Here is a 26,223-nt window from a genome sequence, read left to right as displayed (position 1 = left end):
AAAAAAGAAATGACAGCAGCCATGTAGATATTAGGGCTGAAGAATGGACAACCTGGTGGTCAGGGAGTAAGGTTTGGATCCTTCAGCTATTTGAAGTGTTGCATCTGGTTAAAAAAGACAAGGCTTCCTCTGTCTTGTTTCAAAAGGCAAAACAGGAACCAGGGCTATAGACCTCTGATATGAGCGTGTCAATGGAAATTGTGACAGAAAAATAAAATTCTGCCAAAATACTTAAAGAGGTTTATTCTGAGCCAATATGAGTTACCATGGCCTGGGAACACAGTCTAAAGAGGACCTGACAAAACCCAAGGTAGTTGGGATATGGCTTGGTTTTATACATTCATACAGACAGGAATTATAGGTAAAACCATAAATCAGTACATGGAAGATGTACATCAGTTTGGCACGAAAAGGACATCTAGAAAAGGAAGTTTACAAGTCATAGGTGGGTTTTAGGAATTATTTAGTTGGCAATTGGTTGAATGAGTTAAGCTTTGCCTAAAGGCAGAGAATCAGTAGAAAGGAACACCTGAGTTAAGATAAGGGGCTCTGCTATCTGTCATATGATACTGCTTCAGAGTCAGGTTGGAAAGTGAGAGCAGTATGCTGGTAATGAAAACCCACTTAATTTTAGGGCTCGTATGAAGGTGTCCCACGAAACCCCTCGTTCGGAGATGCAGAGGAAAGCACTGCTAGACAAAATGATTGGAATGAAAAGGGGGGCTGAGGCTGTCAGGCACACAGCAAATACCCATGTTTATTGAGCTCCTTATAAACTTGTCTTAGTAAAGGTTAAAAATAGCAAAAAGAAGCGAAACAAGGTAAGATGTTAAAACTGCCATTAAAAACTCCAAATCAGCACAAAACTGCTACTGATCACAAGCACAGTTAAAAAAGGCATTTTTACTTCAGACTTAACCACAAAAGCCCCAGGATGTCTGTTCCTGTTTGCCCATTTCTTCTAAGCTAAAACTGAAGAAACTGTTGTGTAAGTGAGGGGGGAGGTACAGGATGCAGCAGCCCACTGCCTCAGCAAGTGTTATCTCCAGCTACAACCTGGCGAGACTCACCAGCTATCTTATCTGTAAACATGACTGTCTGCTTTTAGGCAGATCTAAACATATTCTCAGAATAAGAAGCTTATAACCACGTTCCTCAGGGAGCACTTGAGAATAAACTACTATGCTTAGGTACGGGGGGCTGCACCCCAACACTTGTAGGGGCTCTTAGAAGGAATTTGGGCAAGAGAGAAAAGGTCAGATTTCAGTCCTCCCAAATCGGATAGAGGAGATCCATCTAGAACAGTGGTTCTCAACCTTCCTAATGCTGCAACCCTTTAATACAGTTCCTCATGTTGTGGTGACCCCCAACCATAAAATTATTTTCATTGCTACTTCATAAATGTAATTTTGCTACTGTTATAAATCGTAATGTAAATATCTGATATGCAGGATATATTTAGGTGACCCCTGTAAAAGGGTCATTTGACCTCCAAAGCGGTCACAACCCAGATCTAGAGAGGGTCTCAACCCAGGTCTTGAGAACTGCTGATCTAGAAGGTGGATGCCTGTCACCAGGGTCATAGCAGAAAGAACCCTGCTTTAGCAAGATGAGCACGTAACATTAGGGTCCCTTCCAACACTAAGATTCCATGGCTCCATGGAAATAGTACTAAAAAATGATATCCATCCCTCTGACTGAAGGTGGTAAACGTGGACAAAACAACCTCCGGCATGAAATCATGCCAACTTCACAAAACCAAGTTGCTGAAGGTCATATTCCAGCTTTACCTTTCCCCTAAGGTCCTGCGCCCTCATCCATAGCTTCCCTCTGCTGTCTACAGGCATCAGGCCCAGAGAGGTTTCTCTGTGCCACCCATCCCAGCTGAGCTCTTACACAAGGGAGAACTCAAGAACACCTTCAGGGACAGAGAAGATCATGGAGCCTATCCTAGGGTAACAGATTAAGTAAATTTGAGTCTGGAGATAAATGCTCCAGTATATGTCTAGTGGTTTGTCTCTGATTAACAGACTTCCTTATCTTAAAACATTTCAAGCCTTTAGACAAAGTTTCATTTCTTTAACCAAATGCAAATCAAAGAATCCTTAAACCCACCTATATCCAACCTGTAATCCTCTACATCGAGATGTTCTGCCCTTTTGGGGCCTAATCAGTGTACACCTTCCATGCACTGATTTGCAACTTTATGTGTAATTTCTGTCTCCTAAAATGTATAAAACCAAACTGTAACCCAACCATGGTGAGACCACTTTCTCAAGGCTTCTTGGGCGTGGTTCTCTGGGCCATGGTTGCACATATTTGGCTCAGAATAAACCTCTTAAATTATTTTACAGTTTAAGTTCTTTTCCAGGGATACTTATTAAGTTTTAGGGGAATCAAAATATATTATATAATGGTACTTATATTATATAACAATTACATGTGAGAGGGGCTGGCATCCCTAACTCGCACATTGTTGAGGGGTCACCTGTACAAATGGACAATGGCCAGATAATCTATAAAAACAGAATTCCAGGCTCGGCACCGGTAGCACAGTGGTTAGGGTGCCAGCCACATACACCGGGGCTGGCAGGTTCGAATCTGGCCCCGGGCCTGCCAAACAACAAGAACAACTGCAACAAAAAGTAGCCAGGCATAGTGGCGGGTGCCTGTAGTCCCAGCTACTTGGGAAACTGAGGCAAGAGAATCACTTAACCCCAAGAGTTTGAAGTTGCTGTAACCTGTGACACCACGGCACTCTACCAAGGGTGACATAGTAAGACTGTCTCAAAAATAAAACAGACAACAACAACAAAAAAACCCCAACAAAACCCCCCTCCCCAGAATTCCAGACAGCAGCAATAGTCTGCTATAAGGCAGACTTGGAGGAAGTCAGATCACACACCCTAGCAATAATCCAGAAAGCCAAATAATAACCCTTGGAATAATCAGTCCTGAATGGCCACATCTTAATTAATAACTGGTTGTTTTCTGAATTTTAGCTCCTGCTTCCACCTTAGGATCAACAAGAGAAATGCAAATATGCTCCTCTAACCAATCCCAAGAGATGCCCCATTTCTAATAAGGCGCCTCAGCCTCCTGAAGTCGAAGCCCACGATCTTCATCAGGGCTCACAGGGAACCTTCCCTTCTTAACACTAAAAGGCTTTCCCAGGCTAGGCTCAGCAGCTCACGCTTGTAATCCTAACACTCTGGGAGGTCAAGGCAGGTGGAGTGCCTGAGCTCAGGAGTTAGAGACCAGCCTGAGTCAGACCAAGATCTCTCTGAAAAAACGGCTGGGCATTAAAAGCTGTGGCTGGAGCCTCTAGTCCTAGCTACTTGGGAAGCTGAGGCAAGAAGATCGCTTGAGCTCAAGAGTTTTAGGTTGCTGTGAGCTATGACACCTGGGCACTCTACCGAGGGTGACAAAGTGAGACTGTCTCAAAAAAATAAAAATAAAAAGCTTTCCCACTTTGTCTGCCTTGGAGCCTCTGCCAAAAGCAAGTAATGCTGTCTGATGCCCTTGGTACCTATGAGCTCTCAGTAAATAGCCTTTGCCTGGTCTCACCTGCTAGTCTTTATATCCACACTGGAAAGAGACTAGGGCTAGTCTTGGGGGAAGAAGCCGCCTCTGGACAGGTGGATATTCTATCCTGCTGGGTCAATTTGCTCTTACGCAAAATATGACAATCTTTATTCACTATATGTTATTCCCCTCACAGCTTCCAAAACTTGTCACCACCACCTCCCAGAGGCCTCAAGCTCCTAGGCCTTTCTGGTAGCTTCTCTGTCCTTTGAGTCCCATGTTTCCTGAGACTCCCATGCAAATGGTTTTTCTCTTGTTAATCTGCCTTATGTTAATATAATTTGTAGCCAATATAAAGAAAGGTAGAGAAAAACCAGTTTGCCCTCCCTAACAGCATTACTGAAAAAGAAAAAGAAGAGGAAAAAAATTAAGAAAAATAAAAGATAAACTATATTAAGTGTTAAAAGACCTCGTTATCTTGTTAAAATCCTGATTCAAACAAACCATTTTATTTATTTTTGTTGTTGTTATTATTATTATTATTTTGAGACCAGGTCTTGCGCTATCTCCCAGGCTGGAGTGCTGTAGTGCAATTATAGCTCACTGCAACCTAGAACTCCAGGGCTTAAGCAATCTTTCCACCTTAGATTCCTGAGCAGGGACTACAGGTGCACACCACCATAACCAGGCGATTTTTCTATTTTTAGTACAGAGTAGACAGAGTGTTGCTTTTGCTCAGGTTGGTCTCAAATTGAGCTCAAGGGATCCTGCCTCCTAGGTCTCCGAGAGTGTTAGAATTACAGGTGTGAGTCACCATGCTGGCCTTCAATGAATACTTTTGAGGTAATCAGTGACATCTGAATATGAACCAAAGGCCAAATGAAGTTTGCAGAGGTGAAACGGCTGTTGTCCAGGGTTTGCTTTAAAAAAAAAAAAAAAAAAACTTCAGCCAAGACAAAACAACAGGGCAGAGACAAATACAGCGAAATGTTGATTTGGGTGGTTTACAGATGAAATTAAATATATTTTTTTCCCTAATCCTTGATTCTATATTCTAAATTGAAGGAAATCCACAGCGTAGGATTCCTTCAAGGATGTAAACTACAGGACGGATAAACTGGAATTAGCACTAATCCAGTCTGTGTGCGCACACTCAACCCTCACCTTCCAGGGCACAGACCCAGTCCTTGTGATAGCCAGCAAGGAGAGACCTCGGGAGGAACAATACTTCAGCCCCGGAGCCCAGGGAAAGTCAGTCGTCTACACAGAAGTCTACATCTGTGGCCAGCTGTCTACACCGGCACGCTTTAGAAATGGCTGAACTCTGCTGCTGCTGCTGCTGCCGGTTCTCCGTGTGGCCCAAGCCTCAGTTTCCCCATCTGTCCGCTCCCTACCCGTTACCCTCAGCACTCGCAGCCACTAGACTGGGCCGGGTCAGGATTGGGGGGTCGGCATACTGGCCGAAACTACTCGGGGCGCTGGCAAGAACCCCTTCCTTCACCCCGGGGTACCGGACCTTCCCTGCGCCCGGGACCTGGTCCACCCCGAGCGTGGGACGCTATCTCCTCATGACTCCAAGCTAGACTCGGATCTAGACGCTGACTACACGCAGACCACGGAGAAGCGGCTAGCAGCGCGCCCCCTCGCGACCCTCTGCATTTCCTCCCAAGTGGGAGCCAGCCTCCCCTGGCACCTCCCACCCCATTCGCGGTGGCCGTCCTCACCAGCCCGCCCCCACTCCTCTCCAAATGCTGACCACCCCTCTACCCAGACCGCCCCCCCACCACGAAGATCCTGCCACCTTTCCTCCCTCCTCGCCTTCTGAAAACTTCCCCCTTACTCCCAAACGCCTCTTCATCCCCCAGCTGAGGCCAATCTAGCACCCGCCACCTCCAGCACCCGGCTCGCCAGCCCCGGGCATCCCCAACCCCAGTGGAGCGGCTCCTGTCCCCAGATCCCGATATTCGCCTCTGTTCCCCAGAAAGCCCCGCCCTACGCCAACGATGCTCACCTCTGCTCCCCACTCTTGCCCTCTTCGCTGGACAGCAGGTAACCTCCTCACCCCACCCCTAGTAAACGCTTCCCTGCTCCCGCCACCTGCTAACTTCCCCACCCCCACCAGCCAACCCCCTACTTCATTAGAAAGGCGCCCCCCGCCCGCCCAGCAGGCTACACTCCTCCTCCAGCCCCACCCTCGTGTCCCCTCCCCTACTGACGCCACAAAGCCCCCAGCCTCCACTCCCGCCCGCGGCCGGGCGGTGGCGCCTCCGGCTCCACAAGGCAGACCCGGCCAGTCCGGCTTCCTCCGCCAACGCCCGGCCGGCCTTGGACAGGGGCAGCGTGGGAACTGCAGGCCCGACTGACCACGAGTCCCCTGGACGAGCCCCGCATCCACAGAAGGATATTCAGGGCGTTAGCTGCCCAGAGGACGGAGGCCTTGTCTCTGCTCTATCCTGGCGGGCAGCGGTGCGCTCCTGGGGCTCCCCAGAGGCAGGGACAGGACGGGCACCAAGTGGGTGGGATGTGGCAGCTTTGAGATTAACGTGAGGCAAAGTCGGTACTTCTAGGAAATCCCTACACGCCGGAGCTTTAGGGGATTTCAGAATGAGAGGACAAAGGTCATGCTAGGAGTTTAGACACATTTTCATATCCCCCCTCTAACTGGGATGGTCCCCTTAGCATCCCTGAGAAGCAGACAGGTGAACGCGGTGCGCCTCCAGTTTGTGGAGCTGTCACAAGTGTTCAGATGCACAGGATGCTTGTCTATGTGTATACCTCTGTGCACGTGCATGCGTGTTTATGTGTATGTACATCTGTGCCTGTGTCCTATTTGTATGTCTGCATCTGTGCATAGCATGTAAGCGTGGGTGTGCACATGTGATTGTGTTGTGTGCATTCATACATGCATGTGCACATGTACACACGACTAAATATATGCATGGGTATATTTGTGTGTGCATTTGTTTGTGCACACGTGTACTGTGTGTGTGAGTGCATGTGCACGCATAGACATTTGTCTTTTCTGCTCTGAACTATCACTCCTTGATTGAAGAATGCTTTTTTCCTCTGACCATTTCCTTTTCCTTTGGTGTATGGAGAAGTTTTAAGTAATTATTCTACCATTTGTTAGAAGGCTCTTTATTCAAGCCTTGGGGTGTTGCACTAGGGGAGAGATCCGGATAATCTTCTATCCTAGCTGGCAGTGGCAGCAGCAGAGGCAGGCCCATCAATGGGTGAAGAGGGACAGAGACTCCTAGAAGAGGAGGTTCTCCCTAAACTGACCAAACAGGCATTTCCAGAAAGGCAGGGCAAGCACTTAGACCTCAACTGTAGGGGACAGGAGTTCAGCAGATATCCAGTGGATGTGACTTAGCAGGGCACTGCAAAGACAGGGCTGAAGGGGCCTGAGAACAGTGGCCAGGGAGGGTCTTTGCAGTTTCCAGGAAGGCTTTTTGTCTCCTCAATGACAGCTATGACCCCCTAACTGGACCCTGGTTTTAGTCCCCAACTGTAAAGGGAGGTCTTAGAGGAAGTGTGCACACTATGTGGGTGGCCTGCATGAACCTGAGCATGGTAGGGGTGGGTATTCATGGTTCAGGAGGCCTGGTGTCTCCTTAGGAGCCATGGACGCCGTGGAACTTGCCAGGAAACTGAAGGAGGAAGCCACATGCTCCATCTGCCTGGACTACTTCACCGATCCCGTGATGACCTCTTGTGGACACAATTTCTGCCGAGAGTGTATCCAGTTGAGCTGGGAGAAGGCCAAGGGCAAGAAGGGGCGCAGGAGGAGGAAGGGCGCCTTCTCTTGCCCCGAGTGTAGGGAGACTTCCCCCCACAGGAACCTGCGGCCCAACCGGCTGCTGACTAAGGTGGCTGAGATGGCACGGCAGCACCCTGGCCTGCAGAAACGGGACTTGTGTTCACTGCACCAGGAGCCCCTCAAGCTCTTCTGTGAGGAGGACCAGAGCCCCATCTGTGTGGTCTGCAGGGAGGCCAAGGAGCACCGCCTACACAGGGCGTTGCCCTTGGATGAGGCTGTGCAGGGGTACAAGGTGGGTCACATCAGGGCGGGCAGGGGATGTCCAGGAGGACAAGGGAAGCCTAGACTTTATGGCCTAGGTAACTCAGGGGGAGCAAACCTTATCTCTCCCTTTTTAGGGTTTTTAGGCTACCTTTGAGAATTAAACTGATTTAAGACAAATGAACAGGGAAAGAGCATCTGAACTTAATTTAATACAAGATTTTTTTTTGCAGTTTTTGGCCGGGGCTGGGTTTGAACCTGCCACCTCCGGCATATGGGGCCAGCGCCCTCTCCTTTGAGCCACAGGTGCCGCCCTTAATACAAGTTTTAAATGACTCAAGAACCCTTAACAAGGAACTAACGACCCAAAGAAGCATGATGGCCTGAGGAAGTAAACAAGAGATACACAGACTGCGATCGCTTTTGACTTCCTACCTTTAGTTTTAAAAACATCACTTTTTCCTAGTCTAGGGAGGGCATCTTCTACCTGTTAGGTGTTCTCCCCTCTCCTGCTTTTAGGTAGAGGAAGGCAAAGGTTGGAGCAATTCTTATACCTGTTATTTAATTGCTTTTAGCTGAAAATAATCTCAAGTGATGTCTTTTGGTCACCCACCTCTCCTTAAGAGGATCTCTGGGGTGAATGCAGCTTCAGTGAGCACAATCTGGATTCTGGGTGAGAGATGTGGACATTGCTGACCCCAAATCCTGTGGGGGTTTTTTGCATCCCACAGTTGAAGTTGGAGAAGGACATGGAATACCTTCGGGAGGAGATGTCCAAAACAGGGAAGGTGCAGGCCAAGGAGGAGCAGATCTTAGCTGAGTGGCAGGTAGGTACCTGGGGCCATTGGGGTCCAGGAGTTTAAGACTGGCCTAGGCAACATAGAGACCCCCCCCATCTCTACAAAAAATAGAAAAATTAGATAGGTGTGATAGTGCTCACCTATAGTCCCAGCTACTTGGGAGGCTGAGGCAGGAGGCTGGCTGGAGCCCAGAAGTTGGAGGCTGCAGTGAGGTATGATCTCACCACTACGCTCCAGCTTGGGTGACAGAGTGAGACCTTGTCTCAAGAAAGATGAGAGAGAGAGAGAAAATGAACAGACAGAAAGAGAAAGAAAGGAAAGAAAGACAAAGGGGAGGGAGAGAGAAAAAGCACTCAGAGGATATGGGCTTTATAAAGGCAGGAAAGGGCTGAAGAAAGCAGAAACAGAAACCAAAAAGAGAATTTTCTGTTTCAGAGTGACTTTCCTGGTAGAGTTAATGCTGAGGGGACTTTCATAATGTGTCTTCTCGGGTAAACTGAAGCCCTTTGATTGGTTGCCGGGAATCCTAGTTTTTTGTAGGGTTCTTATTTTTATTTTTTAAATGGATGTTTGGATGTGTGGAGGTTGCTCTTTGGGGCTCCGAGTACTGTTACACCACAGTGACAAGATGTTGCAGTCCTCACCTAAAGCTCCCAGCCCTGGCTGGGGTTGCTGGCTTTCTCTGGGTCACCAGGGGCCTGAGGGAGATATGCTGGCATCCCGGCGCTGAGCCACCCTCTCACAATATCTGGGGTGACCCCTCACACACACACCGGCAGAACAAGGTGAGGAAGCGGAGAGAGCGCATCGTGCTGGAGTTTGAGAAGGTGGGCCTCTTCCTGGTGGAAGAAGAGCGCAGGCTTCTTCGGGCCCTGAAGAAGGAGGAGGAGGAGACAGCCACTCTGCTTCAGGAGAACAAGGTGTTGCTGGCCCAACAGGGCCACTCCCTGGAAATGTTGTTGCTGCAGCTGGAGGACCTGAGCCATTGTGAGCCCCTGCAGATGCTGCAGGTACAGCCAGCAGGGATTGGGTCTTTGGGGTTGGGCAGCAGTGCTCACCACCACACACCTGTCTAAATCGCCTATTCACTATGAGGACATGAGCTCATAGACCAAATGCAGCCTGACAGAGAAGGGCTGCGTCTTAGCACAGGCTACCAAAAAAAGTCCCACAAGCAGACCACGTCAACAACAGATATCCATATATAGTGCAGTCACTATATGGAATCCTGACACCCTGTGGTTTTGTCCTGGATAATAGATACATCAGTTGCCCTAACTTTGGGTAATAGTCTTTTTTTTTTTTTAATTTCATGTTAGGGGGTTCAGATATTTTACTTACATACTTTATTTTTGTACAGATGGGGTCAAAGTTACACATGTAGGTATGCCCTTCACCCTGAATAGTTTGTCATCTGTTATAAAGCAGCCTGGCTGCATGGGGTCTCATGCCTATAATCCCAGCACTTTGGGAGGCTGAAGTGGAAGGATCACATGAAGCCAGGAGTTTGAGACCAGCCTAAACAACATTGCAAGATCCCATCTCTACAAAAAAAATTGTTAAATAGTCAGGTATAGTGGTGAATAGCCCTAGCTACTTGAGAGGCTGAGGCGGGAGGATCACTTGAATCCAGGGGTTCAAGGCTGCAGTGAGCTATGGTGATGCCACTACACTCCTACCTAGATGACACACCAAGATTCTGTATTTAAAAAAGCCTTGCTCACAACCCAGTGAGTTGGTTTAAGTGCTGTGCAGCTGGTAGGTGGCTGCTGTCATGAGCAGGGGGCCTGAGCGTGTCATCTGGGTGAGATTCCCATGCCAAGACTTAGGATCCTGCTCCAGAAACTAGAGAATTGGTCACTGGCAAACAGAAATCCCTATAGCTTCCCAGGCTAGGGATGTTAACAGTGGTGTTTGGGAATTCCAGACTCCTAAAGAGGCTCCAGAAAATGCCCAGGTGGCTTGGTCTGTTATCCTATCCCTTCTCTGGCCCCAAGCCAGACCCAAGTAGAATTGCAGCCCTCATCCTCATTTTTCCACATCCTCCACAAGGTTGGTGTCTCCTGCTAATGTGCCTTAAAGGGTAGAAGAGCCTTTTAGCCTGTAACCAGTCTTTCACATCTGCACTGCCCAGCTGGACCTTGGGCTTAGGTTAAGCACCAAGGTCTCCAGTGGGCATGGGAGCCTGGTGTGGCAAAGAAAGCTCAGAAGCACCCTGGCAAGGATGTTACTTGATTGCTGGGGAGGGAATACAAGGAAGCTGACAGGAGGCAGCACTGACAACTTTGGGGGGGGAGGGGCCTAGAGCTTGGCCCTTCTACACCCATCCTCCTCCCTCTGTCTTTTGCAGAATATCAAGGACCCGCTGAGCAGGTATGTGGTCACCCAAGGCGGAGGTGGCAAAGGTGGGTAAGGGAGGGCTCCAGGCAGGGCCAGAGGGGACAATGAGATTGTGTCCACTGGATGAAGAACAGCTTGAGCGTGCAGTACCCAGAGGTTGTCCCCCCAATGGTACTCAGGACTGTGTGCAGAGTGCCCGGAGAAATAGAGGTGCTAAAAGGTTTTCAAGGTAAGTGAGAGCCCAGGGCCAGAACTCTTGGCCCTGGATTCTGGGTAATGTCCCACCCCAACCCCCAGCCTCAGAAGCCATACATTGGGGAAGAACTGCCAACTGGGGCTAGGAAGGGTCCTCCTACTGCACTGCCTCATCTTTGATGGTCACTGGATATTCACTCTGGTGGTTCTATTTGTTGGATGAAGCTTGCTGAGCTCCCAAATAGCTTCCCACACCCCTCCCCCAGCATGTTTCCTTATCAACACCAATGTTGCACCCATACAGGTGGGGTGCAGGACCATTAGGGAACCTCAGATTCATGGCTAGATTCTGGGGAGTTCATGGATCATTCAGCCATGAGCCACCCTCTGCTCCACCCTGCCTCACTGCTAGGGCTCTGGCTCTCTCTGGCCCTTGGCCCTGAACAGTGCACCCATGTCTCCCCACCATCCTGGCCTGTCTGCAGAGGATGTGGTGCCTGACCCCAACTCAGCGTACCCCTACCTCCTGTTGTATGAGAGCCGCCAGAGGCGCTACCTCAGTTCCCTGCCTGAAAGCAGCGAGTTTTCCAACAAGGACAGATTTGTGGCCTACCCTTGTGTTGTGGGCCAGAAGACCTTCTCCTCAGGGAGACACTACTGGGAGGTGGGCATGAACCTCACCGGGGATGCACTGTGGGCCCTGGGTGTGTGCAGAGACAACGTGAGCCGGAAAGACAGGGTTCCCAAGTCCCCCGAAAATGGATTCTGGGTGGTGCAGCTGTCCAAAGGAAAGAAGTTCTTGTGCACCACAATGGCCACCCCCACTCCTGTGACACTGACTGAGCCACCCACCCACATGGGCATCTTCCTGGACTTCGAGGCTGGAGAGCTCTCCTTCTATAGCGTGAATGATGGGTCCCACCTGCACACCTACTCCCAGGCTGCTTTCCCAGGTCCCCTACAGCCTTTCTTCTGCTTGGGGGCTCCCAAATCTGGTCAGATGGTCATCTCCACAGTGACTGTGTGGGTGAAGGGATAGAGACACAGGTGGGGGTGGAGATGCTGGCACTGCAGAAGGTGAGGTTCTATTACTCACTGCTGGCCACCTGCCAGGCTTCTCTGCTTTGGGACTTGAGAGCCATGGACTGTGTGGGCTGGTTTCTCAAAGCCAAAATATAATTCTGATTAAAGTCATCAAACATTAAGATGCTACACTCACAGATACTTCACAGAGGAACCTTTCCAAAGGCCTTGTTTCCTAGTCCATCACTTTTTTATACAGACCTTTATACCAGGCACAGCATGGTCAAATTCTCTATGGCTATGCCACTGTCCTCTCTCTGTACTTAGGAATGTCCCTGACTCTGGGAATCCCAGCTCCAGCTACACAGAAGTTTTGTTTTGTTTTAATTTCCATATATATATATATATATATATATATATATTTTTTTTTTTTTTTAAAGAAACGGGGTCACCCTTGGTTGCTCAGGCTGATCTCAAACTCCTGGCCTCAAGCAGTCTTCCTGACTCGGATTCCCAAAGTGCTGGGATTACTGGTGTGAGCCACTGCACAGGGCTTGGGGAGATATAGGTTACTATGTAAAGGATGGTTCCAGGTGTCCTACAGAAATCCCATGCATCCTCCCCAATGTCTAATGGTACTCAGGGCCACGTGCTGGTGCGCCGACAAATAGAGGTGCTCAAAGGTTTCCAAAGTAAGGGTTGAACCCTGGAAAAGAGCTGCACACTCCACCCCCTTTGACTCTAAAGTGAAACAGCATCGGCAAAATCCAAAAGAGGTAAGGATCATTTGAGGGGTTCCGTTCTCCTTCCTACAGCACCTTTCCCTGTTCTAGCGAACCCGCCACCCCACCCAGGTTCAGGCACTTTAACAGCCCAATCAGAGTCACTGGCGCCCCAGAAGTCCACAGTGTACTCCTACACCTACAAGGCCAGAGTCTCTGAGTGAGGGGGCACTCTGGAGCAACATGCATCTACAGAGTGAGAGCCTGGACCTGATAGCTGGTCCCGGAGAGAACCTCCGTACCATACCCCAAATTCCCAATTGGTGAGGTTGTGCGGGGCCCAGGACATCCGAGGATATCCGCGTTGGAGCGCGCGGGCAGAAGGGTAAAGATGCACCTGGTGATGGTGACGGCACCCCAGCTTTCGGGTTCCCTTAGTCCTCGCAGTCGCTTCAGTGCGCCCAGTCGCACCCGCCCATTCTTCCTGTGAGCCTAACTTCTCCTGAGGTCGGTCCTGGCCCTGAGCCCCGCCCTCTGTCACCCTCCGTGGTTCTCCCTGTGCCCCAGTCTTCCAGCGCCCCGCCCCCTACCCCCACCCCTTCCCAGCACTCCCTCCTGCACTCATTCCTCCCCTCCGCAGGGTCCCAGCCCGGTCTCACCCTTACCCGCTGCCGCGGTACAGGACCAGCTGCAAGTGCGCGCGCAGATGACAAGCACGCTGGGTCACCGGGTGAACGCTTTCCAATTCCGTCCCTCTCGCGGGCCGCGTGACGAGTCGTGACCAATAGAAAGCAAAAGCGGGTTGTTCCAAAAAAAAAAAAAAAAAAAGCCACATACACGCACACCCAGTCGCTTCCTGCTTCCGCCTGGGCTCCTCTTCCTGCCGGCATCTGGGAGCCCCGCGACCTGCATCCCTAGAGTGCCCAGAATCCAAGTTCCCAGAGCCACCGCCTGCGACCCGAAATCCCCACAACCTCCTGATCTTGCGCCCCGGAGACTGCGGCTTCGGAGTCCTGCGCCGTGGAGCCCCCGCAACCCCAGAATCCTGCGCCTCACGTCCCCACATCCCCTGCGTCCCCGCGCGCTCCCCGCAGCCTTGGTGGCGGCCGTCAGACTACGCGGACAGCGCCGCCGTCCTTCGCCCGACCCGCGCCATGGCCGCCCCCGACCTGTCCACTAACCTCCAGGAGGAGGCCACCTGTGCCATCTGCCTCGACTACTTCACTGACCCAGTGATGACGGACTGCGGTCACAACTTCTGCCGCGAGTGCATCCGGCGCTGCTGGGGCCAGCCTGAGGGCCCATACGCGTGTCCCGAGTGCCGCGAGCTGTCCCCACAAAGGAACCTGAGGCCCAACCGCCCGCTCGCCAAGATGGCCGAGATGGCGCGGCTCCTGCACCCGCCGTCGCCCGTCCCGCAGGGCGTGTGCGCCGCGCACCGCGAGCCACTGGCAGCTTTCTGCGGCGAGGAGCTACGCCTTCTGTGCGCGGCCTGTGAGCGCTCTGGGGAACACTGGACACACCGCGTGCGCCCGCTACAGGACGCCGCGGACGATCTCAAGGTGTGCCCGGGGCAAGGGGGGAGGGCGGGGTGCAGGAGCTCGAGGCGCTTTAGACCCTGGGCCGGGGGCAGGGCTTGGGGGAGGGTCGCTGGCTGGGGATGTCCCCGGGTATGGTTCAGTCTCAGGCCAAGGAAGGGAGCTAACTATGCAACCTGTCTTGGACCTCTCTGGGGATGGCGCACAGGATTGCTGTGGGGCTCAGGTCACAGACTGTCCCTTGTCGAGGCTGGGACGAGGGGTGCCAGTGGGGTCCCGGTCTGGAGGGTTTGAGAGGGGTGCTTACCATAGGTGGAAGGGCGTCTGGGCTGGGGATCGGGCAAACGTGGCCAGTAAGGAGCCGGGAACGTGGGACCAGGACCTCAGAGGTGGTCAACTATAGACGGGCTCTTGGTGGGTACTCTTTCTGAGCCTTGGAGGGGTGTCAGCAGGACTAGACCTACAGGGTAGCCAGTACTTAAGTCCTGAGGGAGTCACAAGCTGGGAGAGACAGAGTCATTGTTTCCTTGACCCACCTCCAGGGCTGCCCAGGATTTCTAGGTGGGGTAGTGGGGGCCACTTCTGCCATCTGATATGGCAGGACTCAACCCATCTTCACTTCCCTTGTTTTCCTGCTTAAAACCACAGCAATCCCCATGCTAAGGAACCTCAGGGCACAAGTTCAACTTGGCCTGACCCGGCTTCCTGCTGTCTACTTTCCTCACTGACCTGCAGGTCTGCCCTTTGAGGCTGAGGGTTTGAGCAGACAGCAGTATCTTCTGAACTTGCCTTTTGCAGCATGTCAGTGTCAGCTAAGAAGTATATCAGATTTACAGTTTAGCCAGTGGTATGATCGCTACTCAGCTAGTCTATCCTTATCCATACAACAAACTTGTGGGACAGTAGAATAAATCTGAACACCCCATACTTTGGGGTTTTAGTCGGCAGGAGATTTAGAGCCACAGAAGTGGGCTTATCCAGACACAGATACCTGTGGTTTTTCTTCTCACTTTGTCCCTGCAGGAACATCCCTGCCTCAAACATAACAGCAGATTTACATACCTGATCTCAATCACCCCTTTGGGTGCAGAAAGTGCCCACTAGCGCTCCAGATCCAACCTAATAAAGTCTCATTGGCTAGCATTTAACCCTTTCTGTTGCAGGGGAGGGGAAAAGCTTTCTTTATGCTGTTAGGTTCAGTTCCTGGGAGCTGTGAATTAAACTAGCAAAAGACAGATTAACGGGAGGGGGGGGAGCATACAGTTTTATTTATATTTTTAATTTCACATATAGTGCCATTTCTAACAAAGGTTCATGAATTGTAGAAAGTGACTGATGATAGGAAAGGGAGTTTGGGCTTTAAGGCTGATAAGTTATAGGAAAGTGACTAAGAAATTTGAGTGGGGGTACTAATGAGAGATAACTTACTTTAGTAAAGTCTGTTTAAGCATACTCTTTGGTAATTAAAGTACTCTCCCCTTCCTGGTAGAGGAAGGTCACCTTTTTTCATGGGCCATTATTACCTGGCTTTTAGGCAGGTAAGAGGACTGCCTAAAAGCCAGGTAATTTTTTTGGCCTTCAGTTAAAAATAATTCCTATTCTAACATGGCATGTTTTGGGGTGGCACATCCTATCTGCCTTCACTGTGTTAGGGTCTTCTGTAGGTTATTGTTGGGGAATACCCCAGCAAACTGCTGTACCTGCCCTTAGTTTAGAAAGCTTAGTTCTGCCTGCAGGGCTATTTGTCTATTCACCAGAGCTGGGGGCCATTGGCTCTATGATGGGTTCACTGCTTGCCTAGCCTTGACTCAGGGTTATGGATAAACTAGGCCCAGGTGGGATTACCCCCAGGTGGTGGACAGAGAAGCCCCAGTGAAGCCCAGGAAAAGTACGCAGCCTGTGGGAAAGCGAAGACAGAACCCTCAGTTGTTTCTGGATCGTGTCAGGTGGCACCAGCAACAGGGAAAGTTAGGGTGTGCTGGAGGCAGGTGTTGCTGAAGGATGAGAGGAAGGGAAGGGCGAGTCTAGGGGCAAACCCAGACCTGTACTAGGGCCCTGGTGTCTGACCACACCCAGGGTAAGAAGATTTCCGTTCTGCCCCAGCAGAGACAGCTGCACAGAACCAAATCCCAGGGGTTGTTTTGGTGCTTTATGGCCTAGTCTGGCTTATAAAACACATTGTTGCAAATGGAAACACATTGCAGAGAGACCAAGGCATTCAGGGAAAAGTTGAGAGGTGCTGGGTCAAGGGTACTACAGATGAGGTAACAAGGTGCCAGCCTTTAGTTTGCTGGAGGAGACCAGGGGACCAAGGACCCTGCATCGGACTCCTGCCATAACCCACAGAAGAGTGGAGCCCGGGCAGGGACATTGAAAGGGTTGGACACATCCTTTGGTGCCCTCCATGTGCCAATCAGTGTGCCTCCATCTTGAGGCCAGGTGGTGAGCCAAAGTGGGTGTGGGCACCCTGGAGCTAGGTCCACATCCTGGCCCTGCCATTTGAGCAGACTTGAGCCTTGATCCACCTAAAGTGTTTTTCCATCTTTTTTATTTCGTGACTCACTTAACTTAGGTTGAACAAAAAAGAAAATATACTTACTGTGCTTTGAACTTTTTTCAGAAATAATCTATGATCTTTCAAAATTTTCACGGCATACCCAAGATCATCTTACTGCACACCAGTGTGCCAAGGCACAATGCTGAAATGGTTGAACATCACCCAGGTAGAGCATGGATGGCGATGGTTTAATGACCAAACCAACCATCAGGGTGGCCAGCACAGGGCTGTAGCCAATAAGTGTGTCATATGAGGTTGACCCATATAGGAGAACAACCCAAGCACATAGTGTTGGCTTGTCTCTGGGATTCTCACCACTGTTTTCTTGGTCCACACAAAGTGAGCAAAAGTGCAAATATGAATTCAGGACCAAGAAAACAGAATGCAGTTGTGCCTGTCTCAGGGCTTGTTACTACATAGCTAATAAAACTAAAAACTGCAAGATGCTAAGGGGCTAGGAGAAGAAATGGGTTGGAAGTTGTTGGCTTTTTCATAACAAAGTACCTTAGTCTGGGTTCCTCATAAACCAGAGTTTATTCGGAGGCTGGAAGTCTAAGATTAAGGCTTGGCAGGGTCTGTGAGGCCCCACCCCGTGGTTCATAGATGGTGCCTTTTCACTGTGTCTTCACAAGTCAGAAGGGGTGAGAGTCTCTCTGGGATCCCTTTTATAAAACTGGTAATCCTATTTATGGGGGCTTCACCCTTATGACCTAGTTACCTCCCACAGGGCCTATCTCCTTACACTACCTCCTTAGGAGTTGGGATTTCAACCTGTGAGTTTTGGCGATAGGGGAGAGAAACATTCAGATCATAGCATCATAGTTGGCCCAGAAGAGCTCTTTTGGCTGAGGGGTAGGGAGATGGTCACCATGTCCTCTTGAGGGAGCCCAACCAGGCAGCTGGCAGCCCCTCACAAAGGCAGGCAGGGCCCGGGGTGGAGTAGCAGGACTGATAATTGGAAAGAGGGCCCCATATGAGAAAAAAGAAAAAGGACAGTATAGTCACAAATGCAAATAAATACGGGGAAAGGTCTAGGGTATCAGTAGCAGCAAGAATGGGGTGCTGCCCACAGTGAGCACAAAGTCATCTCTGTGGAGGAACTTTGGATGGGAGATCATGTGCAAAAGGATAGACTTCTGTGACAAGGGCACAGGGCCCTACCTGGAAGGTCCAGTTCTGGGCAAGGGGCTCATGACTCTTCCTGGTCTCTGCCCACTCCCCACCTCCAGGCAAAGCTGGAAAAGTCACTGGAGCACCTTCGGAAGCAAATGGAAGATGCACTGCTTTTCCAAGCCCAAGCTGATGAGACCTGCGCTTTGTGGCAGGTAGGTACCAAGTGGGAAGGGTACTGGCTGTGCACACCCTCTGTACCCTGGGAACGAGGCTGCCTGGCAGTCATGGCTGCAGGCTGGCCCCACCAATTCCAGGCCCCTAGTGAATACAAAAGGAACTGGTCCTTCTCTGGTGAGCCCAGCCTGCTTAGCCAGCAGACATATGAAACACAGGACCAGAGAGACAGGGGACACTGTGTGTGAGAAGGTTCTGTACCCTGTGCCCACCCTGGGGTCCTGGCATGGTTGGATGGTAGCCACAGGATGAATTTGGAGTCTGGCCAGGGCTGGGAGTGGCTCTGGGGTGTGAGCCCCAAGGGTAAATTTAGAGGTCAGAAGGGACTGCAGGTAATATATTTGGGATCCATCCACCACTGGTGTTGGATATTGGGGCCTAGCTGGACCTAGGTTGTAGAAGTGAGATTTGGCCAGTTCTAGAGGTGGATTTGGGGTCTGGGTGGCCCTGTGGCTGGGTTTGTGGTTTGTCCAGTCCTGAGTGATGAATTTGGGGTGTGGGCAGCTCAAGGGGTGAGTTTAGAGGTCGGGAAGGACTGAGGGTGATAAATTAGGGTCCAGCCAGCCTGGGTAGTGGAAGTGAGATTTGGCCAGTCTTAGGGTTAGTCCTAGGGTCTGGGAGGCCTTGTGAGTAGATACAGGATTTGGGAAGCCCCAGAGGTGAATTTAGAGATTGGGAAGGACTTCGTGGCAAATTTGGGGTGCTGGAAGCCTACAGTTGTAGATGTGGGGTTCAAACAGCCCCAGGGGAGATTTGGGGTCTGGGAGGCCTTGGTGTGTTTGGGTTCCGGCCAACCCCCATTGGTGGATGTTGGGGTTTAGCCACCCCTTCGGGCAGATTTGAGAGGTTGGGGAGAGACTGGCTGGTAAATATGGCATCTTGTCAGCCCAGAGGGTAAATTTGGGGTCTAGCCAGCCTCAGGTGGTAAATGTGGGGTTTGGCTAGCCCTAGGATGTATTTGGGGTCTGGGTGGCTTCCTGGGTGTGTTTGAGGTCTGGCCAGCTCCAGGTGGTATACCGATTTGGGATATGGGCACAACCAGGGCACGCCAATTTGGAGATTAGGAAGGACTGTGGGTGGTAAGTTTGGGGTCCAGCTGACCCTGGGTGATGGGTTTGAGGTTTGCTTGGCCAGCCCTAGGAGGGATATGGGGTCCTGCCAGCCCTGGGTGGTGGTTCAAGGGCCTGGACCTCAGCTGTCCCCCCCACCTTATGGTGCCTACAGAAGATGGTAGAGAGCCAGCGGCAGAACATGCTGGGTGAGTTCGAGCGTCTGCGCCGTCTGCTGGCTGAGGAAGAGCGGAGGCTGCTACAGAAGCTGGAGGAGGAAGAGCTAGAGGTGTTGCCCCGGCTGCGGGAGGGTGCAGCCCGCCTGGGCCAGCAGAGCGCCCACCTGGCTGAGCTCATCACTGAACTTGAGGGCCGCTGCCAGCTGCCTGCACTGGGGCTGCTGCAGGTGAGTGGGAAGCCAGCGAGGCAGAGGGGGCTGGAGATAAGTAAGCATGGGGTAGAGGTCACAGGGGCTCTCAGCCTTGGGTGATAGGGGTTGGACCTGCCCCTCTCCAGCCCATGAGATGCCAGAAGCTGACAGCCATTCTACCACCTGAAACTCATGTGCCCAGGAAAGGAAAATTGGTTTTTCTCCAAGACCTAAATAGGTGGTGTCTCTTGAATACTCACATGAGTTGGCACCATTTTCATCATCCCATTCTCTCAGTCTAACTGAGGCTGTGACAGCAAAGAGTGGATGTCTACTGGGCCTACCCAGTGGAAGTGGGTACGTTGGGCCCTAGGAAAGCCATCTGGTGATGTCTGCTTTAGACAGCCTCTGGCTCACCCACCCTTGCCTGTACCTCCCTGTATCTCCCATAGGACTCCTGCCCCAGCAGGACGTCACACCTAATGTCACCATCCTGAGGTGCTTTCAGCTCTAACGTCTCTTCCCCTTAGAACTGCCTCTCCGTGGGGTGCCCATGCCTTTGGCCTGGCAGCAGGCCAGGTAACCCTGGCGCATGGCTGTCAGTTCTAGAGCTAGCCATTCTGCTGGAACTCTGTGACCTGGCCTCTCTACTTGTCAGGTGGGTTTCAGTGGGGACACAGGCTGAGGGTGACTGCTGTGTCCTTTCTTGAGGTCCATCTTCCTTTTTGTCCCACCAATACAATGTTTGGCACAGTATAGACACAGAGACTCAGCGATGTAGGCAGAAATGGGTCCCCTGGCTGGCTCTGGCTCTTGTGCAGTAGAGAGGCCACTTGTGACCAAATACAGCCCCTGGTGGGTCGGGGTGCCAGGCCCAGGCATAGCCAGAGGGCCTCTGGCAAGAAGTGATACACCTGCTGGATTCAGAGCCATTCAGGGACCAGGAATAGGCTCCTGGCTGCTGTCCTGGGACTTGGATTTTTACCCTTTGGGCTTGGCCAAGCTGCCAGCTGGTTTTAAGCTTGGAAATGAGAAGGACACTTGGCAGAGGGAGGAGGGTAGAAAGGGAGTGATGTCAGAAAAGTCAGGAAGGGTGTAGAAGAAGCATTGACCCAGAAATGGGGTCCCCCTTTCAGGGTCTGCATGAAGATGTGATTTGGGGTCTCAGCTGGAATGTTGCGGGGGGGGGGTGGTCTCAGACATGCTGCCTGCATTTCACATGACTGGCTCGCCTTTCTGTACCACAGCTGAACTAACAGCTATAGGAGGGCTGTTTCCACCTACTTTGCTCTCATTAGGCTCCACATGCCCCACGCCCTTGGCATGTCTTTCCCCAACATCCACTGCTCCCCGCTATCTGCTAGTGAATTCCCCAGGCTTCGTAACCCTGCCAAGAATCTCCCCATTTTTGGTGGCTTTTGAGGCTTAGTGTGTCCTATTGTCCCTCAAACCCCAGACAGCATTAACTATGTGTACCCATGAGTGTTTTCCCTTGCCATACCTCCTGCCTGTGGGGAAGCCCTTTGTTCAGGATGGTGTCTTATTTCTCTCTGCGTCCCAGCCCAGTAGCCAGCGCAGAGTGGGTGAGAACAAGCAGGTTGTGGGAGCCTTTCACTGGACAGTGTAGGTTGTTGGATCCCTGCTGTGTGCAGAAGAATGTTCTAAGAGATAAGACAAAGCAGGGAAAACAAAGGCAGGAGGGATCTGTAAACAGTACCTCAGAGAAAGCAGCTTGAACCACAGACATTTTTATACCTGCCACCTGGGACTGCAATGGCTGGGAGAGAAGGGGCAGGGTCCCCAGGATTGGGTGACAAGTGTTTGATACTGGTGTTTTTTTTTCTCTCTCTACCACAGGACATCAAGGATGCCCTGCACAGGTAAAAGCCCTTGGGCAGGTGGGTGGGGTTTGGGGCAAGGTCTCAGCATTTGGACACAGGGGTAATGCTGCTACTGGGATAATGCCAGGGCTGTCCCTTCCAGGATCCAGGATGTGAAACTGCAGCCACCAGAAGTGGTACCCATGGAGCTGAGGACTGTGTGCAGGGTTCCAGGGCTGGTGGAGACTCTGCAGAGGTTTCGAGGTGGGTGTGGAGGCTCCAGGTTAAAGGATGACCCTGGGAGGGGACCCACCAAGAACCCTAAGTAGCCAGTGGCATTTTCTGTGTGGTATGGCCACTGTCTCCAGACTCAGCAGTGTCGGGATAGTAGATCTTCAGGAAGATGCCCTCTGCTCATAATGTCTGACACAAATTGTGTGGATATGCCCACACCAAAACATTTGTCTGACTTTTTAATGTCAATGGGTATCTTAATGATTCAGTTCAATTCTTTTTTGATCAGTTTCCCTCTGTCACTCAGGCTGGAGTACAGTGGTGCAGTTGCAGCAAACTGTAGCCTTAAACTCCTAAGCTCAGGTGATCCTCCTACCTCAGACTCCCAAAGTGCTAAGACTACATACCTTGACTACCACATCCAGCCTCAGCTCAGCTGTGACACTTACTACCCAGAATTGGGTCAAACCCCACAGATTAAGGGCTCAGTCCTGCAAGACTGCCCCCAGTTTAAAGGCCATTTACAGCTAATAGGGGTTACCCATACCCGTGTCCAACTGGCTATAAATTGGGAGTTACCATGACCCCCTTTCCAGCTTCAATCATTTACTGAGGCAGCTCATAGAACTTAGGAAACTATTAGTAGTTTATTGCTAAGGATACAACTCAACGCTGGGTGTGGTGGGGTTCACCTATAGTTCTAGCACCTCCAAGGCTGAGGTGGGAGGATTGCTTGAGGCTGGGAGTTCAAAGCTGCATGACACCTCTGCACTCCACCCTGAGTGACAGAATAAGACCTTATCTCTATAAAAGTAAAATAAATAATAAAGGATAGAACTCAGGAACAACTAAATGGAAGAGACATGCAGGGCAAAGTATGGAGAAGGAACATGAATCTTCAGTGCCCTCTCTGGGTACACCGCCCTCCCAGCACCTAGACATGTGCACCATTCCAGAAACTTCCCCAAACCCCATCATTGCAGCATTCTTAGGTTCCATTGCTTGGGCTGGATTGATTAAATCATTGGTCACTGGTGAATGGGCAGAACCTTGAGCCCCTCTGAGCATGGTCAGTCTTTCTGTGACTAGCTCCCCTGAGTCACTTCAGGATAACAAAAGATGCTCCTATCACTTAGGAAATTCCACAGATCCAGGAACAGGACAAAAAACAAATGTATTTCTTACTGTATCAGTTAACCAGAGGAGATGCTATCCTTGGGACTCTTATTGGCAGCCCTAGAGTCTGTGTGTAGGACCTGGATTGCAGGCCCCAGAGAAGGTAGATGAGGGACTAGGCATGGTTGGGGCTGAGACAGTTGCCCCTTCTTTCCTCAAGCGAGGGTCTCTGTGTTGGATAGGGCCCAGTGAAGCCCAGTGTGAACTCGCAGACTTCATTTTGGAACTGAAAGAAAGAAGGAAGGTAGAAAGCAAAACCCAGATTTCCTCCTGTCTCCTGAAGGTGAAGCCTGGGCCAATTTCTGGAATGTTCTGATTCGTAGCTAGAAGTGGTTAGGTGATGTTTGTCCAGCGGCTGCAGTCCGTGCAAGGGCACAAGAGGGTGGACAAGCCTCAGGCAAATAGCTTGTCAGGCAGGCAGGGAGGATTCTACCAATGGGCCTGAATGGGCAGGTGGGCACCATGTCCCATTGGCCTCTCTGGGCTTCTTTCCACAGGGGATGTGACCCTGGACCCAGACACTGCCAATCCTGAGCTGATCCTGTCCGAAGACCGGAGGAGTGTACAGAGGAGTGACCTGCGCCAGGCCCTGCCTGACAGCCCAGAGCGCTTTGACCCTGGCCCCTGTGTGCTGGGCCAGGAACGCTTTAGTTCCGGGCGCCACTATTGGGAGGTGGAGGTCGGGGACCGCACCAGCTGGGCCCTGGGTGTGTGCAGGGAGGACGTCAACAGAAAGGAGAAGGGGGAGCTGTGCACTGGCAACGGCTTCTGGATCCTGGTCTTCCTAGGGAGCTATTACAACTCCCCGGAGCGGGGCTTCTCCCCACTGCGGGACCCACCAAGGCGTGTGGGGATCTTTCTGGACTATGAAGCAGGACACCTGTCCTTCTACAGTGCCACTGATGGGTCACTGCTCTTCATCTTCCCCGAGACCCCTTTCTCAGGGACGCTGCGGCCCCTCTTCTCACCTCTGTCAAGCAGCCCAATCCCTATGACCATTTGCCAGTCGAAAGGAGGGCTTGGGGATGCCCTGGCTCCCCAATGACTAGAACCCCCTTTGAGGAGTCCCTTTACTTCTCTGGCCTCTTCTCCTGGCTTCTGGCCATTTTGGTCATTTGGAGGACTTAGGAGGAGGGAATGTGTCCTTTGAGCCTCCGGAGGAATGCACAGTGCCTTTCTGAATGTGCATGGGAAAACCTGAATTCCAGCACTCCAGTAAACTGTGTGGGAAGCTCTGTGGTCTCAGGCTCTGGCTTGAGGTTCCAGGAGCTTTGCAAGCCCTATGGGGAACATTCAGTATCTAGGGCCTGCCCAGGCTCTGCTATCCTGGCAATCTTGAGCTACAGCCTGGCCAGTCACCAGGAAGCCTCATGCTCTCACCTCCATGAAGTTGCTGAGACAGCTCCAAGTCCACTTACGGTCTCATGAAAGAAAAAGGCTGGTAAGAGCCTGGCACCGCCCTGGATGTGGTCACTTCAAAAGAATAGGAGACAGCAGTCAGTCTTGCATAGGGGAACTGTGCAGATTAGTCCCTAAATAAAGGGCCTTCTAGAAATTGCCTCCAGTGAAGAGATTCACATTAGGCAGATCTGTGGGGCCTGGAAGTCGGAGTAGGGCTCAGAAATGACACCTGTAAACCCAACTTATGTTTCTAAAGCCTTTCTGAGTGTGTCACCAGCTCCACTTTGGCCTCACCAAAGGCTGTGCACATCCCATGGGAGCTGGTGTGGCCACTGGCCCCCTGCTATGCAGTCCCCCCCACAGCCCAGGGCAGACGCAAGTGTTTCTGAGAACCCAAAGCATATATATAGGATCCAGGAGTTGGTGCTTATGATCAGCTTTGCAGTTTCTTTGCCCTTCTCAAGAAGTTCCTGTTCTTTTTACTCCTCTGTTTTATTTATTCTAAGGGCAGAGTTCTCATGTTGAATAAACTTTAGCCAATCAGACAGTGCTCTGATTTGTCGTTCTGGACAGGCAGCCACTTTTCACATGAAGCAATGGAGACCCCACTGGCAGTATGTCTGTCCTCTGCTCATGGGTATCCATTCCATGTAGCTGCCAAAGGGATTTTCTTTTGTTACTTTGTTTTTTCAGGTAACCTGGTAAACATTTCCTATGTGTTCAGTGAGTGCTTTCTTGTGTAGATGCCCTTTTATTAATCATTCTTTCATTCTTTGACATTTCTGGGGACTTGGAAGAGCATTGTGTATAATGCCACATTGAACAAAATCAGTCATTCTGAGTGACAGGCATGAGAAGGATTTTCTCTGGTGAGCCCTGGCATTTTTCTGGTGGGGTGAGGGTTGCAATAGCCTGTTTCCCAGTGGCTGTGCCCGGGGTTTCCCTTCCCATTGAACTGGATTGCTGTGTGCCTGGCTGGAGTTAAGTTGGCCGGTTAGAGTCTTTTGAGATTACCCTTGATACCAGCCAGGTGGGCAGCCTTGTGGGTGAGACCGTAGATAAGCACCCCCACGACGCTGGCTTTGGCTTTGGAGCAAACCTGGAGAGTAAGAAGAAACAGAGGTCATGGCTCCTGACCCAAACATACTGGATTCTGCTTTCTAGATGTTTTACCTGTTGGTGCCACTCTCAGTTCCCATCAAGAGAGATGGCCCCAGGCCAGGGAGCTGGTATCTCAGAATAAGTGGGAATAAATGCTAAATAAACGTGTCCTATGCTAGCAGTGGGTGAGCCCTTCCACGTGTATCTAGCAATTAGTTCCACCCAATTGATGTGTTGAAATCCTCACCCCCAAGTTAATGATTGTCGGTAGGTAGAACTGTGGGGATATAATTAGGTCATGGTGGTGGTGCCTTCATGAATGGGATTGGTGCTCTTAAAAGTGGGACCCCCAAAGGTCGGGTGCGGTGGCTCAGGCCTGTAATCCTAGCACTCTGGGAGGCTGAGGCAGGTAGATCGCCTCAGCTTAGGAGTTTGAGACCAGCCTGAGCAAGAGCAAGACCCTGTCTCTAAAAATAGCTGGGCATTTTGGCGGGTGCCTGCAGTCCCAGCTACTCAGGAGGTTGAGGCAGGAGAATTGCTTGAGCCCAGGAATTTGAAGTTGCTGTGGACTATAGCACCATGGCACTCTACTGGCGACAACAAAGTAGACTCTGTCTCCAAAAAGAAAAAAGAAATGGGTCCCTGGAGAACCCGCTCACACTTTATCATGGGAGGACAGCAAGAACTCAGAATAGTGCTCTCACCAGAACTTGACCATGCTGATACCCAGACCTCAAATTTCTATCCTCGAGAACGGTGAGAAATTTCTGTTTATAAGCCACCCAAATTGATGGTGCTTTGCTATAGCATCTGAAGAGCGCCTGCAGGAGCAATGAATGACATAAGGGGTAATACGGAGGAAGAACTGGGATCTGTGGGGTCAGCCTCTCCAAAACCTCCAGAAATGAGCATTAAGAGCCTACTGAGGCTCGTCGCCTGTGGCTCAAGCGGCTAAGGCGCCAGCCACATACACCTAAGGTGGCGGTTTTGAATCCCCAGCCCGG

The 26,223-nt window shown here is 51.1% G+C and overlaps 2 protein-coding genes across 2 annotated transcripts; both read left to right on the top strand.

Annotated features, from left to right (window-relative positions):
- The first annotated feature begins 7,148 nt into the window (after positions 1-7,148).
- On the top strand, positions 7,149-11,920 carry TRIM17 (tripartite motif containing 17). Its single transcript, XM_003803202.1, has 6 exons — positions 7,149-7,577; positions 8,278-8,373; positions 9,126-9,356; positions 10,697-10,723; positions 10,816-10,915; positions 11,367-11,920. Exons 1-6 carry the CDS (start codon positions 7,149-7,151, stop codon positions 11,918-11,920), a joined length of 1,437 nt encoding a protein of 478 aa, XP_003803250.1.
- Positions 11,921-13,495: 1,575 nt separating this feature from the next.
- Positions 13,496-24,661, top strand: TRIM11 (tripartite motif containing 11). Its single transcript, XM_003803200.3, has 6 exons — positions 13,496-14,188; positions 17,951-18,046; positions 19,293-19,523; positions 21,345-21,367; positions 21,471-21,571; positions 23,215-24,661. The coding sequence occupies exons 1-6, from the start codon at positions 13,781-13,783 to the stop codon at positions 23,760-23,762; spliced, it is 1,407 nt and encodes a 468-aa protein (XP_003803248.1). The 5' UTR covers positions 13,496-13,780; the 3' UTR covers positions 23,763-24,661.
- The last annotated feature ends 1,562 nt before the right edge of the window (positions 24,662-26,223 follow it).

This window comes from Otolemur garnettii, unplaced genomic scaffold (genome assembly GCF_000181295.1).
Source record: "Otolemur garnettii isolate 467f Iridium unplaced genomic scaffold, OtoGar3 scaffold00285, whole genome shotgun sequence".
Classification (NCBI taxonomy): domain Eukaryota; kingdom Metazoa; phylum Chordata; class Mammalia; order Primates; family Galagidae; genus Otolemur; species Otolemur garnettii.
This window is presented reverse-complemented; position numbering and strand designations above follow the sequence as displayed.

Excerpts from the sequence above, each read along its gene's own strand:
- TRIM11 (XM_003803200.3), top strand. The coding sequence starts at position 13,781 with ATGGCCGCCCCCGACCTGTCCACTAACCTCCAGGAGGAGGCCACCTGT. Across the intron at positions 14,189-17,950 it reads ACGCCGCGGACGATCTCAAG|GCAAAGCTGGAAAAGTCACT; the intron begins GTGTGCCCGGGG and ends CCCCACCTCCAG. Across the intron at positions 19,524-21,344 it reads CTGCACTGGGGCTGCTGCAG|GACATCAAGGATGCCCTGCA; the intron begins GTGAGTGGGAAG and ends TCTCTACCACAG.
- TRIM17 (XM_003803202.1), top strand. The coding sequence starts at position 7,149 with ATGGACGCCGTGGAACTTGCCAGGAAACTGAAGGAGGAAGCCACATGC. Across the intron at positions 7,578-8,277 it reads AGGCTGTGCAGGGGTACAAG|TTGAAGTTGGAGAAGGACAT; the intron begins GTGGGTCACATC and ends TGCATCCCACAG. Across the intron at positions 9,357-10,696 it reads AGCCCCTGCAGATGCTGCAG|AATATCAAGGACCCGCTGAG; the intron begins GTACAGCCAGCA and ends TGTCTTTTGCAG.